The 10,906-nt window shown below is 36.7% G+C and overlaps 2 protein-coding genes across 2 annotated transcripts; one reads left to right on the forward strand and one right to left on the reverse strand.

Moving 5' to 3' along the window:
• Positions 1-5,214: 5,214 nt before the first annotated feature.
• Positions 5,215-7,484, forward strand: LOC113339766 (UDP-glycosyltransferase 88B1-like). Its single transcript, XM_026584990.1, has one exon. The coding sequence runs from the start codon at positions 5,335-5,337 to the stop codon at positions 6,961-6,963; it is 1,629 nt and encodes a 542-aa protein (XP_026440775.1). The 5' UTR covers positions 5,215-5,334; the 3' UTR covers positions 6,964-7,484.
• A 1,240-nt stretch (positions 7,485-8,724) lies between these two features.
• On the reverse strand, positions 8,725-10,703 carry LOC113339872 (ABC transporter G family member 8-like). The gene has a single exon (XM_026585092.1). The coding sequence runs from the start codon at positions 10,623-10,625 to the stop codon at positions 8,787-8,789; it is 1,839 nt and encodes a 612-aa protein (XP_026440877.1). The 5' UTR covers positions 10,626-10,703; the 3' UTR covers positions 8,725-8,786.
• Positions 10,704-10,906: the final 203 nt, after the last annotated feature.

The following is a 10,906-nucleotide window of genomic DNA, read 5'->3' on the forward strand; positions in this document are numbered from 1 at the left end:
AAGACTACATTGGAATTTAAAATTAGTTTGTTTTGATCTATCAGAAGATTATGATAAATTGATAAGGATGATTCTTTTTATTAATTCTTATTCGTTGTTTTTTTCTATACTTAGAATACCATCGATTGAGTTTGTATCATCAATATCAAGCTGAGATATACTTAGGACTGATTGAGTGATGGTGCCAATGTTTTTGGGGAAGTTATTATTAAGGGATTAGGTCTTGATCTATAAGTAGTACTGATATGTGTCTCGCTATGTTGCACGGATACTGACACGGGACACAGTTACGACACGATACGGTTACAGGGACACATCAAATTTCAAAAAAGAGGGTTAAGGGGACACGTTATATGTATGACTCACACCGTTAAAATAAGATTTTACAACAATCTATTTAAGAAAATAACTGTTATTCTTTTCAAAATACCTGATTAATAATTAAATATAATCAATAATAATGGACTACAAATAACTCCTTTCATAAATAATTCTTGGATTTGGCTAAAAGAAGAACAAATTAGCGTCACATTTAGTTTACTTCTATTTTCTAAACCAAAATTAATCATATATGGCGTGTACGAAAGTGTCTAAAAAGTGTCCTCAAAGTGTCCAATATCGAGTTTTACGCGACACATGATGTGGCGTATCCATCGCGTGTCAGGCAAGTGTCATAACCGTGTCGTGTCAGCTCGTGTGCCCGACATAGTTACGTCATCTTTCTTGGCGTGTCCATGCAACATAGGTGTCTCCCTTCTTATTGAACTCCACTGACTATTATATATTCTTATAAGTCCAACTGACGTTGTTACTGATTCTTTTTCACCTTTATTTATACGATTACTTTTTTTTTGATCGGTCAAAAAGAGAATTCATTGAAAAAATCTACTTAAGGGGGTACCTCAACCCAATGAAAACAACCGAAACAAAAAAATAAAACCGAAAGGGGATTCGGTCACCTAAAGAAAAACGAAAAGAAACAAAAGTACAAGTAAACCAAAAAGGTCTTTTGACCTTGCTTCTCAAAATCAAACTCAATGAGAATGATAAAAATTCGTATCCCACAATGTTATCACCATGTTGGCCGTTAAACCTAGCATTGTAATGTTAGACTCCGCCCAAAAGAAAGCTTGAATTTTGATATCTCTAATCAAACTTTCCAAATTTCTCTTCTTTTTGCTGAAGGTCCTTGCATTTCTTACTTTCCAAATGCGCTACCATATTGCAACCGGTAAATTGTTCTAAATGGGATTAAGACGCTCATCACCCCAATCATGACTCCAAGATTTTATAGTTGTGGCGACATTAGAGTTGTAGGTCCAACGGAAACTACATCCTTCCGCAAAATATGTCCAAATTCTCTTCGTCCTCCAACAACCGTAAAATAAGTGAGCACTTGTTTCATCTTGCTCCTCACAAAAACGACACAACCTATCCACATCCATGCCCCTTCTACTTAGCTCATCGGTCGTCATTAATCTTTCATGATATAGAAGCCAAAGGAAGAAGTTTATCTTGCATGGGTAAGACCGACTCCAAATAATCTCGCTTGGAAAATTTATGTCACCGATTTCCACAAGGGAATTAACTCCATTCTTGACCTTATAAGTATCCGATGTAGTATTTTCATCAACTATCCATAATCTAGAATCTAAAACTCTTTCTTGGATTTTCACCGAGTCTAGTAACGTGTTTATGGAGGCAACCTCTCTCATTGTATTTTGAGGATACCTCCTTCGGGACATAAACTTCCATTCATACAATTACTCAAAGCATTCTTTTAGACTTTCTCGACTAATCGTTGAATTTGATTTTATTTTGGGATTGTGTTTGATGTAAAAAATTATGCAGTAAAATTTTAGGGTTCATAGAGAAACTATTAGAAAATCAGGAACGTATTAATAATTTAATGATTAGTGATGGTTGTTTTAGTCCGAGTCAAAAAAATGCATTAAATCGGCTCTGGCTAGCGAGTTGTTGACTACCATTTTTGTTTTTCTCTGATCAGGTTTTGCTCATCCTCTAACAAAAATGCTCTAACAAAAATAAAATAAAATCCCCATGACCTGATAGTAAAAGGTGTTTATTTTGGGTCTGGAGACAATTCGGGAAAAAAGTCTCATATATGATAAGTATTTTTCATTGAACACTCCAAGGCAAGCTACAACTCTAAAATTTGACATGCAAGTAGAGGCGGTCTACTAAAGCTGCGAATAATGTGGCAAAAATAAAAAACAAGAATGAAAAAAAAAATAAACGCTGACTGTTGTAATATTTTATTTTAGATGAATTAGTTATTGCCCCACTGCGGTTTAGGAATAAAAATGGGGAAACGTATCGTTTGGTCCTTCTTTAGGTGGGCCCATGTCAGTTTAGTCCTTTGGTCAAACGCTTTTACCGTTTGGTCCATAATTATTTAAAAATATTAAACTGATAAAAGTACCCTTCTATTTTAATTTTTACTTATTTTCTTGTAGCAGTTCATTCCATAAATGAAGTCCATATAAAAACCTATACAAACCAGAGTTCATTCCAGAAATGAAGTCCATATAAAAACCTAAAAAAACAGACTTCATTCTATAAATGAAGTTCATATAAAAACCTATACAAACCAGAGTTCATTCCAAAAATTAATTCCATATAAAAACCTATACAAAGCAGAGTTCATTCCAGAAATGAACTCCATATAAAACATATACAAACGAGACTTAATTTCTGGAATGAACTCCATATAAAAACATCAGCAACATCATCTTCATCTTCTTCGGCGTCTTCAACAGCAGCACCAAACATCATCATCACTAAAAACATCAACAAATCATCATCAACACGAAAAACATCAACAAAATCGAGATTTTCAACACGAGCAACAAACAGAAATCATCATCAACATGAAAAACATCAACAAATCGAGATCTTCAACACGAGCAGCAAACAAAAAGATCATCATCTTCGTCTTCAACACCAGCAGAAACATCAAAAACGCATCTTCATCTTCGTCGTTTTCATAATCTTTATATGATTCTTCGTCATCTTCATCTTCAACACCATCATCTTCATCAAAATCAAACACCAGCAGTAAAAACGGAGAAAGAAAATCAAGAACAGAGAAACTAGATCTGAAAAAATTAGGAGAGAGAAAACAAATCTTAAAATAAAGAGGAGAGAGAATGTAAATCTAAGAATGAGATATTTTTTAGTGATTTTGTCTATATACGTGGCCCCAAAAGAGTATTTCTACCACCATACAATGACTTTAAATCATCCATCACATCAGCCTAGGACCAAACTATAATTTTTAGGACCAAACTATAATATATTTTACCAAAAAGGACCAAACAGGTAGTTGATTGGGTCAACTGGACTAGACTCTCTCTAATATATTATTCCTAGGACCTAATAGTATTTCCTACGTAAAGATGAATAAGGAACCACAAGTGAATGTGTGGTACTTGAATCGGGAATCAGTTGGTGAATTTGTGACTCACTGTTGCTGCAGTTGATGGATAACTCGGACGACTGCAGAACATCGAACCCAACCGGCATCGAGTACAGGGGCGTCATCTCATCCCGCACAGTCCGAGCAAGTCCAAATTAGTCCTCGTGTTACCTGACATATGTGCACTGTTGGTATTCATAATCTTATGTGACGTCCTTGGTTTGCTTGACGTGATGATATATACAGAAGAATCCGAATCTATAAAACTGCCTTAAATCACAAAACAAAACCATACGATCTATCAGGTTTGGTATAGCTTGATATCCCAATTCCTTAAAATACAGAAAATAACGTGCAACAAACTCCAAAAGACTAGCATATAAGTAACATCCTTTCCTCGGATTAATTCCATGTACGACCAAGCACATGGGTTCGGTTTCGCCGAATTTTAACTTTGAGAACTCCACAATCGACGAAAATGGAAATTTATGTGCATCAACTAGGTCAAGAAAATGGAAATTTCGAATACTTATATACTCTCCTTCTTCTGTGTTGCTGGTAACAGAGTGCTTGTCGAGACATGACGAACATGTCATTCTCGGTTCCGTTCTAGCAGCCATATGTCACACAATAACTTTGGTACATATGGATTATGATTACTGCATTGCAAGACTTGATAAGTAAAGTCGATCTTATTATTAATTAGCTTGTGGATAATAAAGTCGAGTAGGCGGTTGTGGTTGATGATTTGATTATTAAAGTCAAATTGATTACACAAACAATAAAGTTGCAAACTTCTAACCAATTTGATTCTTTTGGTGGTATAATCAATAGCATCATCTACCACAACCATTACCACAAGTGAGTCGGAATGGTTGGTGATACAGTGACTCACTGTGGTTGATTGGAATTCCATTTTGGAATTGTGCTGGTGGAGGTGGACCCACTATGAGATGGCCGCTGACGGCTGAGCAGAGGTTGAATAGGGTTGTGTTAAGTCAATGGAATAAAACTCGGCTCGTGGTTGAATGAGTTAACAAGTTGATGGGAAAGAACAGAGTTATATGGTAGCTAGAGATGAAGCAAATCGGTATCGAGTAAAGGTCGGGGCGTTATCGGATTCTGCACTGTCCGGTCGAGTTAGTGCAAAGTGTAAAAAATAGTTTTGGTACTATGGCCTGACATGTATTCTTGTAGTGTTCGTAATCTTATGTTACTTCCTCTGCTTGACGTGATATGTAGGTTTTGGACGAATTGAATTCTATACGGCTCCCATGAATAAGAAAAACCATACGATATTCTATCGATCAAGTAGGTATATATAAGTTGATATCACCATACAGAAAATACCATGCAACGAATTCGATAAAGACCTGGGTTCATAAGTTGATGAGTGGCATCCTTTCTTTCTTTTATTTTTTTGTTCGATTCATATACTACGAAGAACATGGGTTCAGTTTCGCCTAACTATTAAACGTCCCACGATTGCGATAACGGAAATTTATACACGTCAATTAAGTCAAGAAAAAAATAAGATAAATTGATATCATAATTATCATCATCCAGGACTAGAAGAATTCTCCTGTGAACGTATGCAAGATGGTGGTTGATATTGCTGTACTTTTAATACAAAAATAAATAAATTGGCATAATTACTAAAGCATGATTATCATCTAGGACCAGAAGAACTGAATTCTTGGCTGAACGTATTTAACATGGTGGTTGAAAAATGTGACACTGAAAATGATGAACTAAAAAAACAAATGCCAAAATCATTCATATTTCACCCACAACTACTTTCAGGGAAAGCTAACAAATTTGTTGCAAAGATGTACTAGGCCAAGCCTATGCTTTTACAGCAAATTCACTAGTACATTATTTATCAATGTGCAACCATGTGGTTGATGTCATGGCTGGCCAAACAATACCTAATACAACCAGCAACCAACATGCATGATGTTGCATGCCCTACAAGATATCAACCATATGGACTATCTCAACCAATTCTCTCTTGCAACTACCAAATTATCAACCCCCTCACTCTCATTCTCTCTAAGATTAAACTTGGTGGTGGTGGTGGTGGTGGCGGTGGGAAGATGAAGAAGACAATAGTACTATATCCATCACCACTAATCGGTCATTTGATATCCATGGTTGAGTTAGGAAAGCTAATACTCAACCAGTATCCTTCATTCAACATTACAGTTCTCATCACAGCCATGAATTCAAAAACTACTTCTCAAACTACACCATACATAAACCAGATCTCTAAGACAACCCCATCAATTAATTTCCATCATCTCCCAACTCAACCACTCGAAAAATCGCAAACATTTTTCGAATATCTTCGTCAAAACAATCCACTCGTTCATGAATCTTTGGATTTTATTGTCTCTCAGAATTACAAAATTTGCAGCTTCATTTTTGACATGTTTTGTTCAGCTTCACTTCAAGTGACTACCCAACTCCAAATTCCTTCATACTTTTTTTACACATCTGGTGTTAATGCTTTTACTGTTTTATTGCATCTGCCAATGTTAAACAAAACCTGGAAGAGTGTAGAGCATGATGATGAGAGTAGTCTACTATTACCCAACACCTATTTGAATATCCCTGGTTTACCACCGATTTTATCAACCGATTTACCATCATCCTCATTGAATCCTAAGGATGCATCTCATGAGCCGTTCATGTTTATATCGAAAACAGCGGTTCAAGCTAAGGGGATTATCGTGAACTCGTTTGAATCGTTGGAACCCAGAGCAGTCAAAGCAATCAAAGGTGGGTTATGTTTTCCCGACTCAGTGATCACACCACCGCTCTACCCGATTGGACCGTTGATTGCTGAACCAACAGCTAGTAATAAAACTTGCGATTGTTTAACATGGCTGGATAAACAGACACGCGAAAGCGTCGTGTTTTTATGTTTCGGAAGCGGTGGCGTTTTCTCGGAAGATCAGTTGAACGAGATAGCGGTCGGGTTAGAGAAAAGTAGAAAGAGGTTTTTGTGGGTGGTGCGAATTGCACATCCAAAAGAGAAAAACGGACACAATATAACACCAACAGAGCCTAGTCTTGATGAACTTTTTCCGAAAGGATTTCTAGAGCGGACAAGAGAAAGAGGTTTAGTGGTCAAGAATTGGGCACCTCAAGTGGACGTGTTGAATCATGAATCGGTTGGTGGGTTTGTGACTCACTGTGGTTGGAATTCCATTCTGGAAGCAGTTTGTGCGGGGGTACCCATGATTGGGTGGCCTTTATATGCTGAACAAAGGGTGAACCGGGTCGCTTTGGTTAAAGAAATGACGCTAAGTTTATGGTTAAACGAGTCGGAAAATGGGTTTGTCACTGCAGCCGAAATCGAGGAATGCGTCAACACATTGATGGACTCTGAAGAAGGGAGAGCGCTGAAAGAACGAGTTATAGTAGCCAAGGATGAAGCAAAATTGGCATTGAGCGGAGGGGGATCAACTCTCAATGCGCTTGCAAAGCTAGTCGAGTCTTGGGGTCAGGGCCAGTCTTGAAAACAAACAAAGGGAAAATAAATAAATTAAAGCGGGCAATACTATATATATACTTATTAATAGAGGCCCATGCGAACATACTTCCTGCTCTCGGGTCATTCCTCTAGATGCATGACTATTGATAATAGGCACTCTGATGTGCATAAACAGATTCATATGTACATGTTCGAATCTTTCAAAAATAACTTATGGCTCCAATACTCCCGTTGATACTTTTCTTTTCCAAGACGCTACAGGGGTTACAAAGTTACCAATATTTATTGAGCCATCATCAATAAAATGAACCCATTGTGGAGGATTGTTTTTTCACGTATGGATTTGGTAAACCAGCAGCAATCTCTTGACTTTTATTTGAAAAATGACATCGAAGTTCTCATGTTAAGCTATATTAGCAGGAATTTTATGGCAATTGAAGGATAACAAAAGTAATTTTTTTGAATTTTTTTTGTCTTTTCGAGGTCATTTATTCTGCATTTATGTAATAAGGTGCACATTTTTCGAAAATGTTTGGTGTACCCAAAAGATACACCGTGATGATTTTGATGTGAGAGAAAAAAAAGGTGGTGGACCCCATCTTTTATCCCACCTCCTACAAATCTCCCCGGGATTGTCCTAATAGCCTTTAGATTTCTTCACGGTGCACATCGCAGGACACATCTTCGGTGTGTGTATCATCGCTGCACATTTTTTGGCCCAATGGTTCTACCACCACGTACCATACGGAACTACTGGAATGGCCGTCTAGACTACTAGCTGTGGAATTTGGAGCTAGAGATTGATTGATTAATGAATTTGTTTACTTATAAAATGTGGTTTTTAGAGAAATTGATCACATGGATTTATTTTTTGAAATACAATCAAGTACGAATTCTTAAGAAAATATTCAAGAGATTACATGATAATAGAGCACAATATGAAGTGTTAGCCTATTCTTTTTATATTCTACATAACTTAGCAGTAAAAAGTTAGAATGCTGACGTGTTTTGAACTTAAAAGATGGCAGATCCAGAGTTGGGATGCCTTATCTTCGAAGAGTGTCATAAGAGGTTATCCATATGATTGGAGGATTGTTTTTTGCTTGGTATTGGTAACGCGCGGTGGAATGTGGTAAACCATCTGTAGCAACCGCGTTATCTTTTGCTTGAATTATTTCTGGGTGCTTTTTTCGTTTTCTTTACATTTTGATTTTACCAACTTACTTGGACCAATGGTAGATGCAACCTAATTTTTACTCCCCAATGGACAGATCCGTCAGCCACCAATCAGTAGTTCACGGGTTACAAAAATCACAGACACCAAAACCCGTGACCAAAAAAAACATCAATTCAAAACTGATTTTCAATTCCAATAACATAGACAAAAAAAACAAAAAAACATTTACATTATTCAGACAAAAAAAAAAAAGAAAACACTAAATCATCAATTCAGTAAGGACACAATTTCCTTTGGTTTTTTCCATGAATATTTTACTTTATCAGCAACGACAGTAACAGCTATGAAAATCCACTTATCCATGAACACCACCCAAACCTCATTTTCAGACTCACAATGGCGAATCCCTGTCGTTTGGATCGTTGTTTCATTTTCATGGAAAGGGTTTATCTTCAACTTAAATTTGACGTTGTTCAACTAAAAAAGATTAAAATGGTCTACATGTGTTGATACCACCTCAGGTACGAGAGTCGGACCCTTAGAGCCACATAATAATTTAAATGCATGATTTTCGTGCAAACAAAGAAATAAGAATTCCACAAAATGATATATATTTAAAATAAACATAATGTTATTGTTATTACATAATGAGCTTAACAAATCCACATTAGTTATTTCTTTGATCTTGAAGCTTTTCTAATCAAAACCAACAAACAAAGACCACGATAGAAAACGAAAAACCCAAGCAAAATGTAAATGTTGATCCATCTCTGTCTCTCATGAAGTTCTTTCTTCAACAAAACATCACCACCAGTCATCATACATACTTTATTCACTTCATCCTCCCATACCAAGCATCTCGAAACCATACATGAATACTCATTGATAAGAAGTGCATCGAGAGCATATTTGTACATAGACAAGTAATGCATGAACATCCAGTAATTTGGTAAACTACCTTTCGAAATGAAGTAACCGGAAAAAAGAAAGAAAGCACCGAGAAATATCGTAACCAAAGACGTACCGGCAACATAATTCGGTGCAAGAGAACTTAAGAACAGTACAAATGAATTTGCCATGAGAAGAACAATCCATATGACTAGAACAAAGTATGAAAAAGCTTGCCAAGTTGAACAAAGACCTACTAAGAAGTAAACCGAGATCGAGTAAACTAAAGCGATTGCCAGCAAGTACGGTAAGAAAACTAAGGTGTTAGCAATAAGATGAGATGAAAGACTGTAAAGTCCTGTTGAAGTTTCTCTTAACAAGATTGGCCATTCATTAATGAAGATCGGTAGAGCTTCGGTTGTCGACGAGAGAAGAAACGTAAGTGTGAAAGCAAACAGACCAAATCTTTTGTCAACCCCTTGTTTATCATAACCAACATGAATGTAAATAGTTCCTAAAACAACACCAACTATAAGAGCTTCTAATGTGTTTGTGAACAGAAGTTGTCTTGTTCTATAAATGATCTTCCAAAACCTATTGTAAAGAGTAAGAATCTCATGAATTTTTGAACTCTTAAATCTTTTCTCTCTTGGTAAAATATCATTGTTGGATAAAGAAGAAGAAGTGTGGTCAATGGATGGAGTAGGAACGGATTCTGGCGAAGTTACGGTTCTGTTTTCATGAAGTTGGCTTAGTATTTCCATTGCATATTCAAGTGCATTTAGCTGCGGAGGTACTGAAAAGCCACTAGTAAGTAAAAATGACTGAAGAGAAGAAATTGATCCATGGTGTACAACTTGTCCTTTTGATAGTAAAAGAATACTATCAATGGTGGACAGAATTTTGAAGTTTGGTTGATGAATTGAAAGGATTAAAGTTCTATGACGAGAACCAACAATTGATCGAAGTGTTTGCATTACATTGAAAGCTGATGAGCTATCAAGACCAGAAGTTGGTTCGTCAAGAAGTAAAACAGAAGGGTCGTGAAGAAGACTAAGACCGATGGAAACACGTCTGCGTTCTCCACCGGACAAACCACATGAAAGACGGGTATTGGCAAGGTGAGAAAGACGAAGATCGGAAAGGAGAGTGTCCACAACTGAGGAAATCTGGGAGTTGTCGGGAATGAGAAGTTTAGCAGCAAAAATGAAGGTTTCTAAGACTGTAAGTAATGGAAGAGATGCATCATGTTGCGGAACATAGGCGGACAGTTTCCTGAACGAAGAAGAATTAAGAGGCGTCGAGTTGAGGAAAAGAGAGCCATGGGTAGGTAAAGTTCTTGCTGCTAAAATGTCAAGAAGAGTCGACTTACCGGCACCACTTGGACCAACAATGGCAAGGATTTGCGAAGGGTATGCCGTGAAAGAAATGTCCCGGAGGATGTAAGTTGGTGGTGCAGATGTAGTGCAAGGTTTGAAAAGAAAATTTGGTGTGGAAGATGAGGAAGTAAATTTGGTGTAGGATATGGAAGATGCCGTTAGTTCATATGTTTTAAGATGGGTGTTTGGTAATGGTGATGAAGATAGCGATGAAGGTACTGATGATGATGATTGATCTTCCATGAGAGGTTTTTTTGAGAAAATGTTTTGAAGAGAATGAGGTGAGTACTAATTATATGGATTTATAAAGAATTTGCTAAATATTTTACTCAAAAAACCTTATCTTTTGTTTATACTTAAAATGTGAAATGGATTATATTATTGATTATGCATGTTGATTGGTGAACAGCGTTTGTTAAAATGGTGAAAAGATACAAGCATTCACTGACTCACATGTGAAGTTCAAGTTTATGGATTTTAGCATGCATGATGCCTTCAATCATTTAAACTTTGTGCTTGCCTGT

Source organism: Papaver somniferum, unplaced genomic scaffold (assembly GCF_003573695.1).
Source record: "Papaver somniferum cultivar HN1 unplaced genomic scaffold, ASM357369v1 unplaced-scaffold_21, whole genome shotgun sequence".
NCBI classification, from domain to species: domain Eukaryota; kingdom Viridiplantae; phylum Streptophyta; class Magnoliopsida; order Ranunculales; family Papaveraceae; genus Papaver; species Papaver somniferum.

Bases quoted from the DNA above. Each gene is read 5' to 3' on its own strand.
- LOC113339766 (XM_026584990.1), top strand. From the start codon at position 5,335: ATGTGGTTGATGTCATGGCTGGCCAAACAATACCTAATACAACCAGCA.
- LOC113339872 (XM_026585092.1), bottom strand. From the start codon at position 10,625: ATGGAAGATCAATCATCATCATCAGTACCTTCATCGCTATCTTCATCA.